Source organism: Embiotoca jacksoni, unplaced genomic scaffold (assembly GCF_022577435.1).
Source record: "Embiotoca jacksoni isolate LCO1_2020_lvr unplaced genomic scaffold, fEmbJac1.0.p SCAF_12, whole genome shotgun sequence".
Taxonomy (NCBI): Eukaryota; Metazoa; Chordata; class Actinopteri; family Embiotocidae; genus Embiotoca; species Embiotoca jacksoni.
Genome location: NW_027185252.1, coordinates 7756666 through 7779249, shown reverse-complemented (window position 1 = coordinate 7779249; position 22584 = coordinate 7756666). Strand labels below are relative to the sequence as shown.

Here is a 22584-nt window from a genome sequence, read left to right as displayed (position 1 = left end):
CGGTGTGACATATTTGGTTCTAGAAAGTCTCTTGACAGAATGCTAAGACACGAAGGTAGTTTATGAACTACTGTATGTGGCAGGCTGACTTCTAACATGGTATCAAGCCGGTAACATGGATGGACCAAGTCAGTGAAAATAGCTCTTTGAACGATTTTTGGGCCATTCTTTCCTTCTTGATATTTTACTCTGTGTTGTATAATTTCATTCAGTTAAGAGTTTTGTTGCTCTCTGAGCTGGAAAGCCAACTAACTGTTAGCAAGCACGTTTTGCTTCCGTGCTAAAGAGACGTTAATCTCGCACAAATCGGTAGTTGAATTCTGACTAGGGGTGTGATGCGATTTGTTTAAATACACAAGTGCACACACTCTGTGGCTTTTTTTTGTTGTTGTTTTTTTTTTTTGGTTGGGCCAGTTTACATACAATAGTCAATATTGCAGCTCAGATATTATAATTGCTTTTATGAAATCAACAATATTGTCATGCTATTTATAATGGTTGTTCTGGATTATTCATTGAGGTTCCTGCAATTGTTTCACAATAAATGACTTGGGTTTGTACCACTGAAACGCTAAGAGGGCTTTCAATTTGACATGGATGCAGGAAGTGTTGAGTTTGTATGAACGTGTGATGCAGTAACTTTAATAGGACATACGGTAGCGGAGCAAAACGAGGCGTAGACTATATCGTTTGTCAATCAATACATCTTAAATGGGAACATGGCAACGCTGAACATTCTGTTTGTTTTATTGGCTCTGTTGAATAACATGCGCTTCTGAGGTCATTGAATCTTCGAGCACTTAAAAACGGTGAATGAATTTCAACTGGATCAAGAAAACTGAACATCGTATTTCCTCGTGCAGAGGAAAATAGTGGCGGAGCATCGTTCGGTGCGCTCCGGCAGCTCTACAACGTGCTCCTAACTGTCTGCAAGCCATTCATCTTGTTTTGGAGCTTCCTTATTGATTGCTTCATCTATATTGGAGTGAAATGAATTCACTGCGAAATGATGCTTCTTTAAAGCTGGAGTGACTCGGCTTTCCGGCCAATAGGACGACCCGGCTTGTATTTTCTTAATGCAGTAGGTTTATCCTTCCAGGCCAGGCTAAAAGTGTCTACATACCACGCTTGCCATGCATAGCAGCCTCTTTGCTTGCATAAATACTGGCTGGAGTCCAAATAGGAACATCTGGCAGATGTCCATGAAAACCATTTGACTCCTCAACTACACTGTTAAGTGAGAGGCTGCACTTCTCTTTGATTTAAATGAGGGTTGGACATCAGCATGGTCGCTGCCGCAAAGCACGAGCGTAAATACACACACAGACGTGCTCACACAATGTGACACAATAGCAGTTATCTACTTGTTGCTGGACATAGATCTAAACGGGGGAAAGCTGTCATCCTGTCTCTCATCACTCGTGTGTGGTGAAAAGTGTCACATTATCTACTCATTGTTAGCAGTTATGGAATTGTTGACAAAGTGAGTGTCAAAGCTGAGTGATGGAGCTTTATCACCTGAGCTATCTCCATTATGAATATGGATATTACCAGTGTTTAGCGAGCCTGAGGCAAATTCTTTGATTCTCAGCTGCTGAGAAGCTCAGTGGGATGTTTGGCTTTTCAACTCGTCAGCTCGTTCGCACAAAGACGTGTTTGATTTTCACCCATATTGAGATGTTTGATTCCTGGTCCTGAAAGAAAAGGATTTACTCTGGGTTAATGTTTCACCGAGCCCGAGAGAAGCCACAGACTCTTAGTCCCTCCTACTCAGTCCTCTGTGAATGCTCCCCTCGGGACTCTGTGTGCGGTTGGAAATAGGTGTCGCTGGGGTTTTAAGGCAGCTTTAGCAAATGCTATTTTAAGGTATTATACACATTTATGCATGTGATTTTTCTCATCTTTTTATTATTTATGCTACTCTGACAAACCTGGCAGAGACTTAACTGTAATGAAAAATATAACATTTACTGAACAGGATTTTGTTCCCAGACTAAAACATCTTTTCAGCTGGTGAACAATTTTCCAATGATTTAAGTTTTGTGCCATCAGGAGATGCGGAGAGGGAGGAAGAGGGAGGGAGGGGGGGTGCATTAATACAGTAACAGTGCTACAGTTCACTGCCTTGTCAGGGATTTTGCTGCTGCATTGGGATTCTGTTTTACCGAAAGTTGTATTGAACTGACTGCTTAAGAAAGCAGCATAGTCAAATTTGAACATGAAAATAGGGAAAATTCGCATTCTCCCGTGTAGTCATGCAGCCCGTGCAGCACTGCTGGAAAGTTTTCTTTTTTTGTTTTGGCATAAAGTTGATGTACCAAAGGAGATGCAATTTGTATTGCAGGCACAAGCTATTTTATTGTTAATATTTGATGCATTTTAATAAAAATGTGTCTCTTTTTGTCGGTAGCAAACTAATATGATTACAAGGTTATGCGTTTTCTGGTCTTTTCAGCCTCAGTGAAAGTTTGAACCACTGAAATATTTCAAATAAGTCAAAGAACATAGTTTTTTGTTCCACTTTTCTCCCGTGCTTAAATCTCATCCTTGACCTTATCGTCCTTCTACTTTTTCGTCTCTGCTACTAAGCTCCCTTTAACTTATTTTCCTCTGAATATCAGTCATGCCTCCTAATCCGTCTGTGCCCTTGTCTTATCTCCTTTTTTTCTTCAGTTTCATCTTGTGTGCTCTTACTCACAGGTGGCTGAAGGGTGTGCCGCCTCTTCTTTTCTGGCTGTCTGTGTTTCTTCTGTTTAGTATCTATTGAATCCCAGCTGCTGTCCTTGGACAGCGAAACATGCCAGTGTGATAAACCTGACTGATACACGCACACATATACGTAAAAGCAGGCAAATGCACTTTTACTGGCACACGGACAAAGACAGAAAAACATAAATATGGAGCCAATGATAAATTGGCCGTATAAGAAAGCTATTAATTGAAGGAGGCTGAAAAGATGGTACTACAAGCGTGGCACTCATCAAAGGTGAATGAATAGAAAAACATGTTGTCATTGAAAAGAGGTCTTTTCAGGTTGCACTGACACAAAATGTTCCGTGCGGTTCGTGATCATGGCTGAAATTATAAAGCCTTGTAAAGGAACACTACTTCTTATGATGGTTTGCTTGCTGCATGCCATCATGACCACAGTTACAATCTCGTGTCTCGCTCCCCCGTCCCCAAGCCTTTGTCAGACCCCCCCCCCGTCCCCCCGTCCCCCCTGTCCCTGGAGGCAGGATGCAGCCAGACACCCACCTTGGCCTCAGTCCCCAGCCGATGCGTCTGTGTTTTTTGGTCTCCGTCTGTATGTGTGTGTGTGTGGGCAGCAGTGTTCAGCAGTGTTCTCACAGCCCAGCTGAGACTGACAGATGGAATCATTCCACACAGAGACAGAAAGGCAGGATACAGGAAACCGGGGTGTGTTTGATAGTCCTGGTGCTGCTGTGGTTGGTATTAATCTAGGTCAGTGGCATTTAGCTCACGGCGAGTTGGCCTCTGGGGCAAGCTTGGCCTTTTCTTAACCCCATTTACTCTCCATTTACTCTATTAATGTACAGTCTAGTTGCCTTATCTGTAGTTTACTGTAGAACCTGACATGATGTCTTTTGACTGTGCCGTGTTGGACAAATTACTACTGTACCTGGTTCAACTGGCCTTTGGCAATCAGAGCACAGTGTCTCCTCCCTGCAGCCCAGATGGCTCACAGCACTGACTATCAAGGTCCAACTCTGCCTCTGGACCTTGATTCGAAGTTATTATGATTCACTTTGTTCTTGTAATTATTATATTTACAGGAAATGTCTGCCAGTAGACAGCTGAGTTTGACTTTATGCCAGCTGAGCTAGACTAACCTGGTGAGCAGAATGTAGCCAATCACAGACACAGTGGATGGAGGGCAGCGCTTAGAACCACCAAATCGGAAATATTGAATGCTGTCAAGTAATCAAATCTAGTATTTCCTGATTAAAATCAAAACTTAGTTTAGACCGTATTTTCTTTTTAGGAAAACTTCTCGTTCAGCTCCTTATTTAAAAACGGACACAAATGCAAAGATTTCTTTAAAAACATGTTTATAATCCTCAAACCAAAGGATTAAAAAACACCATCTTTGGTGCAGTACTGGAACCATTTTAGTATTGGCAGCAGCAGTGAGAAATTTGAAATGTAACCAAGGTGGACACTTGAAAACGTATCACACATGCCAAGACAACAACTTCTAATAAGATAAGTCATGAACTGTAACTTTTTGTTTTATTTTGGTTCATAGGATGTTGGAAAGACAGAAGCTATGTAAAAAAAAAAAAAATGCTCCGTTGGCATCGTCAGATTAGGCGTCAGAGGCCCTGAATGTTTTACGAATAGCCAGGAACTCAGAAAAACAGGAATGGATTAATGAATAATCATCACATTAAAAATAATGGTAGATTCAGTTCTATTTTGGTTGGCATCTGCTGATGGATGCAGTAGAAGAGAATACGAGAGAGTGTGAGAGCAGAAGAGATGAGTGTGACAAACAGATGAGACACCGAGAGAGCTACTGGAGAGCTGAGGAAGAGGATGGTTTTAAATAGACACATAAGACAAGCAGAGTTAACACAAACTCAGAGTTAATCAATTCCCAAAACTTAACAAAAGCTTTGGCAGTATAAAATCTTAACATATGACTGCTTCATGAATGTCAAGGCTCTTTCCATTTTATAGGGTTTTACACCTGCTTTAGGCAATAAAAATAATAATTAAGACGAATGAGAACTCAGATTTTAATCGTTTATTTTGATTTCATCTCGTGAAAGCTGGCACCTGATAAAGCACAGTGGGGTTTTTGTCATCTTGTTTTTGTTTTACTCTGAAATAACTTGCAGATGGTGAAATTATTAGGTCAAAATCTGGAGATTTCTGAGTTGGGCCCGAGCCCCCAGTGTTTCAAGATCTTAAAAATGTTGATGCTAAAAATTTGTGGAAACAAACATCTGAAAAATACATTTCATCTCAATAAATAACACGGCACAATTTTAAAGTTGTCTTCATGTTTTTCATTGCATATTTTATGCGAAATCCCCATGAAAGTATTAAATACCAGCTGAGACCTTTAAAAAAAAACAACTAAAAAAACAAATGATCCTTTATACCATTGCACAAATGAAAACAATCTGTGAACTGTGAAGCAAGATTAGAAAATATAATCTACTTTGAGTGAAACATACTTCATACTTTTGAAATGTGTTTATTTACATGCCAAAGTTCAGATAAGTGCTTGATGAATTAGTAGTACCAGGGTTCAGGAAACTTTCACATTGAGGATTACATTTCTGTATCGTGGCTTTCTTCCCCTTTGTAATGGGGAACTGTAAATCAAATCTCAATCAAAATAAGAGCGTTTGCTCTTCCATCATGAACTCATCTCTGCAGTTAATTTGCAGTTTAATTGCTTTTACAGTTGTTGCATATGCATCAGGTGCTCGGTGGGTAATTGGTAGTAAAAGACGGATCATCAAGTTCAACAATTAGAATTGGCACCGGCCAACCTCAACACACAAAAATGGCTCTAATTAGACTGTTCGGAGAGGGTTTCATGGAAAAGATTTCCAGTCATGTGTTACACGGAGACAACATTTTCCCAGTAATGTTGTGATCGCAGTGACATGGAAAATAAGATATTTGTGTTTATCTGTCTTCCTTCTTCTTGTGACTGCCTTCACCAACCCTCACTGAGCTCTCCAGACCCAGAAGCAGTCGTTTTTATAGTCTCTCCTCGTTAGTCATGCTCGGTGTTTCTCTGCGAATCCTAAATTTATTTCTGTATTGGGACTCATGACATCTTCATTCTGCGATCAGCCTTTGGCTGAAGGAGTTTTAAAGAGATTGGCCATGTTACAACATCATTTTTTCACTTAATTTCCTTTTTTGGAAAGATTCGAGGGCCATCTCTCTGACACTTAATTGTTCTATGGCCCTAAAATATCATTTAATTTTTATCGCTCATCCTCGCTCTGTCCTGGGGTTTCTGTCACGTTACAGCGAAATGGTTTTAACATTTCACTCAGGAGAGAAATCAGTGAGCAGAAGGTTAGATATTTTCAGTAATTCTGACTAAATTGTTTAGACTTGTACTGAAAGATAAGGTGTCTGTTTTTGCTGAGGCTTTGTGTTAACGAGCTGTTAGCTGAGGAATGGAAAGGTGCTAAAGAGCTGAGAAGAACAAGGTGAGGTGACGAAGGCACCATCTGATTACAGTTGCACAGTCTGTAGACAACGGCGTGTCACTGGCAAGACCTGTTTTCTTCATATATGGACAAAAACGGATTTGTCATTTCTTTACCCTCTGGAGTCACCGACCTCAGAGGATTATACTTCCTGGTGTTGTCCACGATTGAAAAAAAAAATACTCATGGATATATGTCATAAAAAGAGAAATGTTCATGTCTGAGGTTGTTTTCACATTTGGTTCGAAACAAGGAAAAACAAATGAAGCATTGTTGAAGTGTTGGTGAGGTCTGCTTTTTACAAATGAACTAAGAGGGAAGTCTGTGAAATGAAGCTCACTGATTGGAGAGTTTTGCATTCATGCAGGACTTTATGCCTTAGCTGTTTGTTTTTTTTTAATGCTCTCCAGGCATGGAAAAGAGAAATTGTGTATTAATATTACAGGGAATAGTTACTTCACTTCTTTTTCTAATTAGGAACTTCCAAAATGTACCATGTAAAACAAGAGCACAGCACACAGCTGTTTGTTCATTCCGACCTGATTGAGCAAGGAAAATTCCTGCACTCACACGGTAACGCACATCTGTACATGTTACCATGGCTACTAAACGATTATCATAAGTATACTGTTCTTTATATAGATCACTTTGTTGAGAGTTCGCAGCCAGAATATGCCTTGATTGTAACATAGCTTGTAGATAACTATAATTGTTTTAGTATTGATTTGTCAGCAGTTTGTCATTGCTTAAAATATTACTTAAATATTTGTCTTTTTTATGCCTCCACGCCGACGATAGCTGTGACGGGAGGCATTATGCGCCCCATGCTTGTGAACACAATTGTTCAGGAAGGCCTTGAGGCAATTTCTTTGAATTTGGCACTAATGTTCACTTGGATTCAAGGATGAATTAATAACACTGTTGTGGTCACAAGTAAAAGGTTACCATGATTTGATGTTGCACCTTTATGCAAATGTGTGACTTTAAATGCCAGATACGTGTTTTTCTTTGTAAATGTACAACTGTAAACTTGGAAATTCAGAGTTTTTTTCTCCAAGTATTGACCCCTTCCCACCTCCGTAATGCTTTTTTTTTTTTTTTTTTTTATCCTACAATGGCCCTAATACACCGCCAGAGTCGGGTGTCATCTCATGTTTGCTCTTTGTCTGCCGCCTTCCAGCATCCATGACAACGCATCGGTTAACCCGCAACCTGGTGTACATCTTTCTTACATCTGTACATCTTCCGACGCAGCGAGCGTCACAGAAGATGTCCTTAATTTGCTTTCACTATCATGCCTGACATTCCTCACCAGGGAGTTTGATCTTATTCAGTCTCAGGGTGACTTTGAAGAGAAGCCGGTCCAAATTTCACAAGTGTGTTGCTCAAACATGTGAGAGTCGTATGCCTTTGGTCTTTGTCCCTCACAGAAACGGGTCTGAGGTCACCGTCGTCATGTTAACCATCAACAGTAAAGCGGAATAGACAGATTTATTACCACAATAAAAGCACGTGCTCTCATGCTTTTCCATGTGTGTGCACTGTGAATTGAGATCACTGAATATGTTTTCAGTATCTATCCTGTCAGATAAAAGAGGAGATTCATAGCATCATTTCGCAGAGACATTTTACATTGCCTTTTGTTTAATTCAAACATGGACTCTGTCTTTTGAAAAAATAAATTGCCAATTATGCGAGTGGAAATTTGATACCAGACTTTGTTTTACTTCACGAGATGAAAGGAGCTGGAGAGAGCAGGAATGCAGGCCACGCCGAAAGCCTCAATGGGTTTGGCTAACAGGCTACCGTGCACAATAATGTCACCATTATGTGTTTCCCGCGTGACTTAAACGAATAGGCATTATTACAAAATTGTGCATTAGCCCCAGTCAGCAGTTAGTACTGCTGCAGTCTCATTTCATTTAGAGCTGAGAGGAGAGAAAGATGGAGCGGGGAAGGGGGAGGGGGGGGAGAGGGAGAAATGGTTCAGAGAGGAGGCGATGTAAAGGAGAAATGTGGAACGAAAAGCACGCTGTCTGCCAGAGGCTGACAGGACATGCAAAAGGAGTTAAAAGGATACATGTAGAGACTCCGATGGACTGACGGACCTGGGCGAACGTGATGATGATGATGGAGAGGGAGAGACAGAAAGAGAGGACGGTTGTAATTGTCAGTAACTAGTGTATTTAGACGGAGAGGAAGAAGGGTGCTGGCAGGGAGGCAGGAGGTGTAAATCAGCGGTCTGAGTGACAGCTTTATGTGCCCCTCAGAGCCCCAACTATCCGATTAATGAGAGAAGAGAAACCTTAACTACCCTCCCCTCTCTGCCTCTTCTTTTTCTGCTACCTTGCACTTTCAGGGGCATAAATCATAGACTCTTAAGCAGTCACATTACATAGCTGCAACACAATTCTTCCTCAAAATGTTGACTGTAGGGTATCCCTGTCCATCGACGTGCTGCATTAATGAGATTTAAAGCAGCTCGTGTCCAGAAACGGCATCTCCAGTAGTTCTGCTTTCTAAGCCGTATTCAGCCTGGATGTTACAGGAATAGCTCAACATTATGGGAAATATGCTTATTCGATTGATGTGACTCATGTTTTTTCTGTAAATATGAAGCTGGCTGATTTCACTTTGGCTTTGCTTAAAAAGTGAAAACGGCGGCGCAGTTGGCCTGTTTTTGTCCAATGGTACAAACAATCTGCCGATCAGCATCTTAAAACTCACTCGTTGCAATGTTATATCTCAATTGTTTAATCAGTATAAAGACAAGAGTGTTAAAACAACAAGTTTTTGTTTGGATTAAACAAACAAGACACTGTGTAATATGTCAACTTGAACTAAATCAAACAGCTCCAGGCTAACTGAGGGCAGGTTGCAGCTTCATATAGACTGTACAGACATGCTTGTGGTACGAACTCAAACAAAAAATATAAATAAGCCTATTCCCCAGTTTTTCCTTCAAAATTATGACATAAATGTCTGACACATGAATAGACAAGGCTGAATTTAAAATGTATAGAGAGATTTAAACACAAAGAGATTGGAGAAAAAAAAAAGCAAACGGGCAGATTTTTAGATTATTGCCGGAGGAAAGAAATTATAATATTTTTTTTTTTTTTTGAGCTTCACAAGTAGAAAAGACTTTTATATGATTTATCTAAAGGCCACGAGGTTTCCCTTCAGCTTGTGTGAGTCTTCGACTGCATACTTTTGCAGCTCACTCCCTTCTTTGTGTGTATGGGCTGTTCCTCCCTCCTTAAGTTCACATAGTTAAACTAGTTCACCGAGGTCAAGGGCTGGAGGCTCGGTTGATAATCCAAGAAAAGAAAGAGCAAGATGTTTAATTTTTTTTTCAAGATGAGAACTCCCCCTTGTAGTAAATTCCTCCATGGATATTTAAGGCGAGCACGTGTTACGACACAGTCAAAGCTGTAGCTTTCCTTCATTCTGTGCCTTTTCACCTTCAGCCAAACCCACAGGTTTCTTGATCTGGTGAGAGCGCTCCTCTGAGAGACGGCCTCAGTCGGAAAAAGACCTCTCTCTGTTTCGCTCTCTCTTTCCTCCTTCTGTGTTTTCCGTGCTACTACCGACCTAAACAAGCTCTCCTGGGCCGCCTTTCAATGTACTTTTTCTTCACCAAAGGAGTAGAAAAAGAATGAGCTCAAGACGTGAGAGAGATGTAACATAAAGAGCTGAAAGACAGATTTGTTTCTTAAGTGAGAAAGTGGCTCTCTGTGCTTGTGAAATACAAGGTGTCAGATGGAAGAGCACTGGATGAATTAATAACCTCTACGAGTGATGCAACAGCTGCAACAATGAAATGTAACTCCTGTGGAGGCACTCAGACGTTTTTTTTGTGTGTTTTTTTTTGTAGCATTTAAATAAAGATTTTTCTTCTGTTTGTGTCTCCGAGACACAATCAGAGAAGCTTCAGAAGCACATCTGCGGTGGACATCTGCTACGTTTCACGACTGTTGTAAAGCTCTTAAATTTGAACAACTCTCAACTCTGGGCTCCTGATTTATCCTCTGTTAAAGTGCATGAAAAAGAGCTCCTCTCGAGGTCCATTGTGTGAGCGGCATTTAAATTACCGGTTGAAATTAACAATGAAGTGAAAGCGTTGCAGGGCAACTTCACACTTCAGCAGCCCAAACATGCAACTGTGTAAAAAAAAAAAAACAGTCTGAATTTTTTTTTGAAGGTTTAAAGAGTTTCAATACCCAGGAATCTTATAATATGACACAAATAACTGTCCTTGTACATGAATGTCGGTGGTGAACGTTTGTAGTTTCAATCATCACTAACCATGAATCGACAAATGGTTTCAGTGACGCAGTTCAGTTGACCTCTATAACATGTGCGTTTTTACTTGTTAGGGGGCGGGTTGGGTGGTGAGTTTGATACAGGAGACCTTCCATTTCCAACCACGAGTCGGAAGAACGTGGCTCAAGTCATCATTTTAACCCAAACCAAGGGAGTTTTGTGCCTAAACCTAAGCGGTGGCACTAATTAAGGAAACACTCTTCTTGGTCGTATATGAGGGTAGGAACAAGCAATTTATTCAGTCGTATGGGTTAAAGGAAGTAAACTGAATTTTTTTTTTCTCTCAAGAAAAAAGTACGTAAAACATTTTTTTAAAATGATGACACTGAGAGCCTGCCTGGTGTACTTGGAACAGCAGGGTTTGCACAGGATACTGTTGCAGTATGTTATTCTAGATGCACATTATATTTACCTTGAAGAATGGTCTCACTCAGGAATCGTGGCGGGTTGCAGTCGCAGCAGAAAGTCCAGCAGTGCATGAAATGCATTTCAAGTAGAAAGGCAATATGTAATTACAAAGTAACACTTGTGGACTGGCTACATTGCGGACGTGGTGTGTCGTGAATATCAGATATCTTTGCCATAAATCATACCATAGCATAAACGTTTAGACATTTTATATATTGTTATAATCCGTGTTTTCCCTCAGCCTACAAAGTCAAATCCTGTCACTGTCAAAAGCAAGAAAAAAAATTTCTATTACCAAGAATATTGTGAGGTTTGCATCACTCGTCAGATCAGACGGCAGCTACTCTGGTCACGATCTAACTTGGTAGCATTCACAGACTTGTCAGGGAACCTGCGAACATGACTACCCAACCACAGCTAACACTGTGATGTGTTGTGTGTGTGTGTGTGTGTGTGTGTGTGTGTGTGTGTGTGTGTGTAGTGTGTGTGTGTGCTGGCCAGAGCGAGCCCTCTCCACACTGAGCACACAGTCCCAGGAGTTGTGTGTTCCTGTTGTTTGCATGCATGTTAAATGTGTGTGTGTGTGTGTGTGTGTGTGTGTGTGTGTGTGTGTGTGTGTGTGTGTGTGTGTGTGACTTTCTCCTCGCTTTCTCTTCCTCTCCTCCGGCTCTGAGCACATACTTTCTCTCAGGTCAATCCCCTTATTGTTAAGTTGTATAACAGCACTTAGTCAAGTAACAATCCTGCAGCGACGGTGCTCAGGGCTGCGGGAATACTGTACTTCCTCTCTGGCTGAGAGCTCTGCTCAAAGTTGTTGTTGACTTTTCAACCCGCTTAGAGGAGTCAACTTTTTTTCTTTTTTTTTTTGTGTCTAGAAATGGAGTGGATCTCCCTCGTGCATGAGTCAAATCTCTGGAATTAATTTATGGAAATGAAGTCATGTATACCACGGCTTTGTTTTTTTTGGAGAAAATGTAGCTCTCAAACTGCTGAGCAGGCCATTCTTCTCAACCCATGTGGTTTACCATTACAGTAACTTGAGACGTGAAAGCAGAAATGTCATGATTGAAATGATGTTTTGGTGTACATGATGGTGGTAGAGGGTTGGGGGTGTGTATGTTCTCGATTACATTACATATAAGTGATAAACCAAAAATATTAAGTACTTTAGGTTGTATTTATCAGAAAACGGCATGTATTTCTCCAATAATGTTTTGAGGATAATATATTTAATGTTTATTCAGCGAACAAACTGATTCTAAATATGTAGACCTGAATTATATGTGGTAGACAAATTAATGTGAACACCTCATTACAGTTACATTCCTGTCTTTGAGATCTAATATCTAAATAATGATGTAATTATTTTCTGAAGGACCACCAGAACACTGATCAGAAGGAGTGAATTTAGTAAACGACACCATAATGACTTGTGGAAAAAAAATGTAGTAGTGACTTTGTATTTCATGAGAGAACTTAATGTTTTCTGAATGTGAGTTTATTGGAGCCAGAGACATTTTGGAGCCAGCCCCTAGTGGCCTTCCGTGGTACTGCATTTTACTTGCAGTTTCGAGAATAACTGCTGACTTTAGAAAGCTTGTTGTACAGGATTGCACAGCAATTAATTGTGACGTTTAATTTTATTACCACCCTAATTTTGTATAACCATGACATTAGAGTAATGTATGCGAAGTTGTCTTGCTGGCACTCGTTCCTCCATCAATATTGCAGCCTGTATTTTTGTGTTTGTCCGCTGAGGCAGCTGTCAGCGAAGTGAAGTCTATATCGGGAGAGTTTATAAGAAACGGCCAAATTCAGTCGTGACCTATGCAGCACAGAGTCAGAGATGCCCATGCATATCTCCTCCAGTCTATTCATAGACTCCCCCGCCTCTGAGTGACTGTTTCCTGCCTTCCCTCTTGCTCAATTACTTCTCCTCTGACTCCCACATGTGGGTCTTCAGCTCTTTGGCAGGAAGGCATACCTTGTGGAGGAGGGAAGCTGAAACACAGCAGCTGACTGGTAAAACAAGCTGAAATGTGTTTGGGTTAAAGAAACACAGGCACCTACTGTGGTGTTTCTTTGAAATTCACTTTCGCTGCAGTGCACCACCTCCCGACTCCCTCTCCTGCCCCAACAGCTGGCCAAATTAAAATGCAGCATCAATTCATCATTCAGCCACATTGTTTAGCCTGCCCTGCGCCCCACCAAAACACACCAGTTAGAATTGCATTTACACCGCAAATATCAATATATCATCAAATAAATAGTCAAGTGAAAGCCGTTGTGAAAGTGCACCACTCTTGGATCGAGCCCGGAGGTTATTATGGAAAAGAAACGGCGTTATAAATGCAAAAAGTGCTGACAGACATACAGTTAAAATGTTGGAGGAGGATGGTGTCACACTGTACTCATCCTGTTAGATGATGTTTTTGTAGTACTTTCCTCTCCCTCCCACCAATCCCCTTTTATGTCTTTATTCTGCTGATACAACCTCCTCCCGTCTGCTGACTAACTGACCCACATTCCTCTGTGTGACTCGTTGCCCTTTGTGTGTGTGTGTGTGTGTGTGTGTGTGTGTGCGTGCGTGCGCGCGCGTGTGTGTGTGTGTGTGTGTGTGTGTGTGTGTGTGTGTGTGTGTGTGCGTGCAAGCCCACATTTCTGCTTGTCATCTTGCATCTCTTTGTGTGTGTGTGTGTGTGCATTCCTGTGCCATCCTCTGTCTATCTCTGTCTGCTGACCCCCCCCCCCCCAAAAAAAAAACTGTGCCGTGTCCCTCAGGCTTCAGCAGGAGCCAATTAGAAGATTGCTCTTCAGAGTAGCATCAGTCACTGAACATAATGACTGCCTATAAATGCCTCATTTACTCAATCACTCTCTGTTTGTCTGCTTGTGCTGTGTTCTACTCAATTTTGGGGAGCTTTGGTTTGCAGAAGTGACATTTTTTTTGATTTGATTAAATAAGTGGTGCTCACTGAGATGAGGCTCCCTCTAGTGGAGAGTTGAGTCTCTGCACTGTAAATGTCTAAATTTTGTCCAAGGTAAATCCGGTGACTCTTCCGAGGTTTTTGAGACAGGAACAACTGTGCAGCACAGGTCATGTAATCCTTGTGATGTGCTTTGAGGAAGCCTGGACATCATGATTTACAAATCAAACCAAATAAAAGATTTAGCTAAAACCTACCCAACTGTGTAACCACTGACTCTGCATTTTATTAGGTTTTGTATTTCACACGCCTTCCCTTGTATTTAATTTGCACATCATACACTTTTTATACGGCGTATGTGATGTACTGATTTGCATAATTCACTGCTGTAAGTCCTTATTCATACAGTGTATTTTGATTTTGGCCTCCCAAAAGGACAGCAGATGTAAATTAGCATTGCATAAAATGGAAGCAGTTATGTTAGATATTGTACAGGGCATTGTCCCTTTAGAAAGGAATAAAAACCTAGATAAATACTCTAAAATTCAAAAATGCCACACCACTTTTAGACTGACTGTCAGTAATCATCTTTGTCTCTGCTTTCTTGAATTTCAGGTATAAAACATCAACTATCTAAGGTCTTGAGGACTGTGAGCGACGGAGATTTTGAAGAAGAGAGGTGGGGACAAAAATCAAGAGAGAAGAGAGTGTTTCAAGTTGTGACAGGATGGCTCTGGTGGACAAACATAAAGTGAAACGTCAGCGACTGGACAGAATCTGTGAGGGTGAGTGAGACCGACTCTTCTCCTTTTTTCTTTGTTTGTCGATCTTAGATGCTGGTTGTAGATTTAGAAGTAGATTAGTTAGGTTGCTTGTGTCTTTGTGTGCGCGCACACACTAACTCTGAGTGTGTGAGTGTGTGTGTGTGTGTGATTCTCGCCACTGTTATATGGAAATGAAGTTTCCACAAGTATTTAAGCTTTTCAGCCTGCTGCTGCAACAAATTCAGAGAAAAGCCAGTGGGATTATTTGCATAAGTGTGTTTGTGTGTGTCAAAAAGGAGCCTTGGGACCAGCCGAGGCTCCGAACTTCATCTTTGAAAGCTGTCTAGCTGAGAGAAAGTGTGTGTGTGTGTGTGTGTGTGTGTGTGTGTGGGGGGGTGGGTGGGTGCGTGCGTGTGTGTGTGTGCGCGCGCGCGTGCGTGTGTGTGTGTGTGTGTGTGTGTTTCTGTGGTAGAGGAGGTTGGGTTGATGGCTGAATGAGGCTTGAGTTCGATGTTTCCAGATTGCTGGAGATGAAGTTGGGAGTTTGTAATAAAGTGAAGCACTCCTCAGAGCCCTGGGATTGATTATGGTGGGTAGTGGGATTGATTTGTGAGCGTTTGTGCATTTACGTGTGTGTGTGTGTGTGTGTGTGTGTGTGCGTGTGCGTGTGTTTAAAATGGAGATAAACACAAAGCCAGAGTTTTTTTCCTTTGTTTTTTTTTTTATTCCCTTTTTCTACTTTACTTAACCATTGACAGGAGCTACATAATGTCTGAATGTTTATTTAGTGTGTGTGTGTGTGTGTGTCCAAACTCAGTACTGTGTTATACCGTATTGTGCAAGATTAGTCTTTTAATGTCCTTTTTGTAATGTGGGTCGGGCTGCTAGCTGCTGCTCCTCGAGCGTCTCCGAGTCATTTCAATCATTCAACTGGAGCTTATTTCATCTGACTCTGAAACATTTCTGCGGGTCACCGTCCAGATTTTGAGATTAAAAACCATCTACACTTGATTACACCCCTTAAATATAATTTACATGACATTTAATTTCTTTAGAGACAAAATGCTAAATTGATAATTTGGTGATTTAATTGATAAAGGGGAGAATTTGATGCCCTTCGTATTTCGGCTTTGGACTGATGGTTGGATAAAACGAGCTTTGTTATTAGCTCATGTTGGGTTTCGTGCAGTTACCCATTTTCTGACATTTTATAGACAAAAAAATGATTAACTGATCATCAGATCAATTGATATTCATAATCATCATTAGTTGCATTTTCAAACTACACCTCTGGAGTTTGTTTCTCTGTTATCTTCTACATCCACCCACTTTCTTTTCTTGTTGACTGCTCTCTGCCCTCGCTGTCCATTCTCATCACCCGAATATTGATTTGTCCAAAAAAAAAAAAAGCAATGATATAACTTTTTGTTCCCCCAAAGTGAATCACATGACATAATGAAACAAGGTTATGTTGCAGTGTTTTGTTGATTTTTTTTGGGTGATTTAGCATTTTTATAATTAGGTATATGATTGTAAGTGAAGCATAATCAGATCCATATTTCTGAGAAACGTTCAAGTAATTCACATTAAAACCCTGCACAGTGTCAAATATCAGCGTTCCTCTTTGTTCACTTGAGAAAAATCCTTCTGAGATTCAAAAACACAATTTAATAGCTTCCTAAATGAAGCAGTGATGCTGTCTGTTTCCACCCTCAGAATGAGAGCCACATGTGGCATCGCAAACCTCTCAAAACCACCAACCCTCCTCGCCTGGGAACACATTTGTTACACGAGAAGAAATGACTAAGCAGACAATAGGTTGAACATCATATAACAATATTTTCTGATCTGCCTCAGACATCCTCTGCGGTGTCCGCCTCTCCTCTGCTTATCAACAATGATTTCTTTTGGTGCAGTTAGTCACCACAGCTGCTCTTAAAAAATGTGTAGAAGAGGGTGATTCACATCGGGGAAGTTAAAAGATCAGAGGGTGGTGAATCATGCCGTTTTCACGGTAGCATTAAATCTACTCAACCATTTAAAAAGGGTATTTCAAAACCAGAGGCATGGGGTGTTCTGCACCATAATGTCAAAGCCACCCACTATTATCTATAAACAGAGTGTTGGGACTGAGGCGTGAAATAGAAATCAAAGTTCATATTATGTGTATTGACAAAAACAAGAACGTTATAGAGTGGTTGTGATTGCGTTGCCGTCGCAGGCTTCACTCAGCGAGACAGCGAGGGCGGCCTCCCTAATCTCCATTTATCTTCTGAGGATAACTGTGTCAATCCAATACTTGTTTCACAGCGGAGTGCATTGATTACATCTTTACTCATTGTGATGAGTGGCTAACTGAGCCGTCCCTTTGGCCTAAATCGAATTTGAAATGGCTGATCAAGTGTGGCTGTTTACTCCCATCAAAAGTAGTCACGGTGCTGGAATGTAGATTTTTACCGGAACGGTGGATGTTTTTAATGTCGAGGATGTCTGATGTGATTTACCATCCTTTGATACTGTCCAACCGACAGTCTGAGAAATATTAATAATATAAATATAAAACAAGAGAAAAGCAGAAAATTCTCACATTTGAGAAGCTGGAAACAGAAAACATTTGGCGGTTTTTTTTTTGCTTGATGAATTACTTTTGACAGTTAGTCAATAATCAAATTAGGGTTTTTCCACAGGAAATTGTTTCAGCCGAGCTGGTAAACCACCCAGAGCTGGATACATCATGTCTTGTGATCAATTTTTTTTTTCTGTGGACGACAGCCTGTTATTTAGATATATGGCATTGGGTGCGTGAAATTGCACCTCAGCTCTTTCCCTTTGAATGTCAATGTTTAGCTGCATGAAAATGTAGAGCTGAAATAACTAGTTGACCAACAGAAAATGTACTCGCTCCTATGTTGATTTTTGAAGTTTATTGTTGCAGTCATTTTTCTAAGTAATACCACACATTTCCTGGAGTTCTTTCTCTGTTTTCCAACCATTTACTGACATTTTAAAGACAAAAACAATCTTATTCTAACAGATAATTGGAAGATTAAACCAGAGTAAAAAATAATCACGTCTAAGTGTGTACAAAAGAAAATCAGTCCTTCTAAAATTTGTGTCAATCAACTATTAAATAATAAGCTAATTGTCTCAAAGCACAGAAGGATTTTGTTGAATTGTTATCAGTAAATCCATCAGTGAAGTCAGTCTTAATTGATTATACAAATTACTATTTCACTGTTAAGCCCAACAGCGTTGTTTAGTTTAGATATCAGCTTCCAAAATGTATATGGTACAAATGTTCCTTCTGTTGTGGGTTTGATAAAGTGCCAAGAAGAGTGTAACTGCAATAAGGGAACTGTGGCAAACATCTGTTGTGAGCATCAGCTCCCGTACTCTCTCGTTCCCCCTCTTTTCCTCCGACTCTCTCTCGCTCTGCGTCTCCTTCTGTCCGCTCCATCTGTGTACCCAGCATGCATTGGCTCGGGCAGCAAGCGCGAGTCGTTGCCATTCCCATTTAGCCAGAGCTAACTGACTGATCCAGGCAGAGATGGGATGTGAGCGGCGCTGCGACGTGAACTAGGTCGCGGTGACAGCATGTTCCTGAATGTTGATTTTACAAGTTGTGAATCTGTGCTTGGACGCAAACACCACAAGGTGGGGTAGTGGAATTTGTCATGGCCATTCCAAGTGTTGTAGTTGGCGGTTAAATAAATATGTCGGTGCTTGATAATACATCTTGTTTGTCATGTGTACAGCCGGAGGAAATGTTTTGATAGTGAATAGTAAATAATGCGACCAGTCGAACTAAAATACCAAATGTAGCCTTTGAATTATTCATTATGTCACATTTTAAGCGACCTGCGAGGTTTTTTTTTCTTTCTTTCTTTTTTTTTTTTTTTTCTTTAAACAAAGCCCTATATATTGGACAGAGAGCGTAGTCAGGGAGGCTGTGGAGGGTGTGTGTGTGTGTGTGGGGGGGGGGGGGGGGGGGTCCTGATGTCATCCTCCCCCCAAAGGGGAGGGAGGTCTAGGGGGCTCAAAATCCTGAGCTTTTTAGCACAGATTCAGGGCTCTACTGCATCTACCTCTTTGCTTTTATCCCTGCCTTGCCTTGCCTTGCACCCCCTCATTCCCACTAACCCTCCTCCTGCTCCACCTCTGGTATGAAGTCATCGGAGTGGTGTCTGAGTCGGACCCCCACCCACCACCACCACCCCTCCCGCCTTTGGGCTTGTTCCAGGCTCCCCACCAAAAAAAAAAAAAATCCATGAGCCCTTTATAGGCTTTGTGGAGAGGCAGGGAGGGTAATGGAGAGGTGGGGGGAGCAGAAGGGGAAAGAGAAAATAGAAATATGGTAGAAAGTGTTATTTTTGGAAGGAAAACCTGGCATGTGTGATTTTATTATTATTATCATTAGAGAGTGCGACTTTTCTTGTTCCTTTTCTTCTGTCTAGTGTCTGCATTTGCCTTTTTCTGAGTTTATAGCAGTTGTTGAAAGTTGGAAATGACCTCCTGGAAAAAGAAATCTAATTTCAAAATGAACTCCTCAGCTACAACACTTAAGTATTTTGTCATGACCTGTGGCTTCTCTGTATCGAGCTGGAGACTGGATGAAGGACGGGTCAGATGCACCCAAAGGAGATAGATTATGGGTAGAAAGATCTCTGCGTAACATAAATGACATGGAGGAAATCCTGGACAATTTGTGTTGCTGTGTGTATGTAGCGTGGGTAAAACAAAACAAGTGTGTCTTCAGAATTTTACACTAACCCAATATTTGATTGTCATTTAGATAAGTACCAGCTTCATTGCCATCGACCTCCATTTTACAGTCCATTTTGTCTCTACGGAGATGCTTTCAGAGACAAATAATCTCACTGGAATCACATCGAAGGCAGTCATGTACATAATGTCTGTTAAGTGTGTATTACAATTCATCTGACAGTATTATTCTTTGCAGTCGCACTGGCATTGTAATCCCATTTCCAGTTAGTGCCTCCTGCCCCACGCTCATGCATAAGTCAATGTGTGTTTAACATTCAAATCATGCCTTCGGTACGTGACGTGTCACACTATGGGAGACAGTTGTTTTTATTTCTGTTGCGGAGCAGTATTCACTTTGAGTTAGTGTGTGATTTTTATTCATGTATGCACGGCGGACCAAGGCCAAGGCTTTAGCAGCAGTTTGCGTGTGTGAATGAATGAAAAGGGACATTAACGAAGCAACCGTGGCCCGCTGCTGTCTCTGCTGCACGTCAGACGACGAGCAGAACAGGGTCAAAACGCTGAGCGGGGATCCGGGATGAGGCCCAAGCCAAGTTGTGTGTGTGTGTGTGTGTGTGTGTGTGTGTGTGTGTGTGTGTGTGTGTGTGCGTGTGTGTGTGTGCGTGTGTGTGCGTGCGTGTGTGTGTGTGTCTGTGAGAAAGAGAGAGAGTGGGTGGATAGATGGAAGGGTGACAGCAAATTACTAAATCGGCTACTCGCATGTGAACTCTCTGGCTCTGACATTTGGTAAAGCATGTAGACATTTTACACAGTAAAATCATGCACTTAAACATGTACGTGCAGATTTCCGGTTCTCCTGCCAGCTCAGCTGCAATAGTAATGTGGTGGCAGGGACAGAGAGGGCTGAGTGACAAGGAGCTGTAGAGAGTGTTTCTTAAACAATGGCACGCATATTGTGCAACAGATTAGCCACAGATCTCACTGTTGTACATCCTGTCAGCCTTGTTCGTGCTAAAAAAAAAACACTTTACTGTACCAGGAAAAAGTATTTCCTGAAATCTATTAGCAGTGAAAAGAACCCTGAACGACATAATTGCATCTTTACCCGAGGTTCTTTTACTTGAGGTTTCTATATGTTTTAGTCCTTTAGAATTTTTTTCACCACTTGAGTCGTATTCAGTCTAAGGTCCTTACAAGCTTCTGCTGGGGTGGTATTATATTTGTTCTAAAATCCCCGGCTTAATTCCTAAATCCTTCTGTTACAGTGAATCTGGCGTTGTGTGCACAGGCTGCAAAGTATGGCAAACGGAGGAACATTAGAATTTGAAAGTCAAACATTGTTTAGTCGGAGACAAACAGAACTCTGTGATTTACTTTCCTGTCAGGATTAGATCTGCAAACCCTGAGTACACACCTCTGCTCCCATCTCTCTGTTTGAAGTTGACTTCCTGGGGCTCTGCTGTAGTCAGTGTCTCTCGAGAATCAGGCCAGAAGAAATAATGAGAGTGGATGAAGTCGGGGGGGGGGGAGAGAGACGGTCCATACGCTGTTGCCCTTGGCGTGGATGTCATTTTGAATATTGTGACAGAAATTTAGGACAAAACTTTCCTAACTTTCATCAGACTCTTAATTTTGTGATGATATTTGTAAACAAGTATTTAAATTAAAAATGATATACATAAAGCCTGACTTTTACAAATTAAAAAATCCGTTCTGATTTTGACTGCATTGAGAGCAGTGTTGCATAAATTCAGGATTAAACGCCAAAAGGACCTCACCAGTGCCTCCAGGTGATGAATGACACTCATACATGCAATTACTGTAAAACTTGATTGACTTTATAACAGCAAAACTCTGTGACTGTTTAATAAAATCAAAATGGGATTCGAAAGTGATTTTTCCATGTCTCGGCTTTGATTTAATAATTCATCTTTACAGTCACTTTCAGATCTCTCTGACTGCTCGCTCTTGCTTCCTCTCCTTCCCATTTTAATTTCCTTTCGTACATCAAGCGGGCTAATGGTCCCTCGACCTTGCCAAAAAAGTTCCCAGTCATCTGCGCAATTGGGTTTTTTGGAACCACTGTCATCAGCTTTTTCCTGTCATCTTGTGAAAACAGCAGAGCCCTCCGCTCCCTCTCTGATCTTTTCCTACTCTAATTACACAACTGTGATTAAACAAGATATTAGTGCCAACGACTGACGTGTCAGCACAGTTTCCTCTGTGAGATATTCAGGAACTTTTCTCAGAATGCTGATGTTAACAGAGACTGTCGTCTAAAATATGTATTACTGCCCCTCGCTATGGTTACCTCTGAGATTAGATTTGAATGGAAATGGACACTTCCTCACTTTACATGTGTTTTCATGCATTAATAAACAGGGATCCGGCAGGGATCAGGTTTCAGTCTCGATGACATGAAGTGAGATATGCAGGAAGCTGTGGGTACTCCCCTCAAAGCCATAAATTGAACATCACCTTCAGTAAACGAAATGATAGAAGTCTTCCATTAATTATATCTTAATGTATGGCTCATGACCACAGCATGATATGACAGTGTAGGAAATTGTAGCTGTTTTTCTTTATGGGGTATTCGAATGAAGCGGAATGATCTGGTGTTATGTGGCTCGTGTAGTAAGCACAGTGTTTTTGCAAGGCAAAGGTTGTAGGTGCTTTGGATTAACTGCTGTTACAAAAAAGAACCCTCCCCCCCTCCACACATGTATGCAGACGAACACACACACACACACACACACACACACACACACACACACACACACACACATATACTGATGCACACCGAGGACACACCCCCAGTGTTTTACTTTTCTCTGCAAAGGGGCAAATCCAGATTATAGAGCCTCTCTAAGTGAAGGAGATCAGAGGAGATTTGTGAAAGAGGGGGAAGGTGCTGTATTTTACTAACAGTAAGATGCATATGGATAGAACTCATGAAGCGACATAAATGGGCAAATGAAATATGTTCCTGTACAAGTGATGCATTTCCTTTGACAGAACAGACAGTAATATTGATTAATGAGACCATCACTGGGAGGGCGAACAGGACAAATGTTGCCGGTATTGTACAGTCTGCAATTCCCATGCATTGCAATTTCGTGTGTCCTGCAGTGAACATACGGACAGCAGATCAGAGTGATCCCAAATCACGGAGAGTGAGTCGGTGACAGCGAGCACCACGGAGCCATCAAGGACATTTCGGAGCGAGTTGGG

At 41.3% G+C, this 22584-nt stretch overlaps 1 protein-coding gene across 3 annotated transcripts in view; it reads left to right on the top strand.

The window, feature by feature from the left end:
- LOC138195268 (C-terminal-binding protein 2-like) overlaps positions 1-22584 on the top strand; it is a 69954-nt gene that overhangs the window by 7053 nt on the left and 40317 nt on the right. For all 3 annotated transcript variants that reach the window (XM_069144537.1, XM_069144538.1, XM_069144540.1), the window contains exon 2: positions 14480-14649. In XM_069144537.1, the coding sequence (XP_069000638.1) occupies positions 14592-14649 (58 nt within the window). In that variant the 5' untranslated portion in view covers positions 14480-14591. The remainder of the gene's footprint in view (positions 1-14479; positions 14650-22584) is intronic.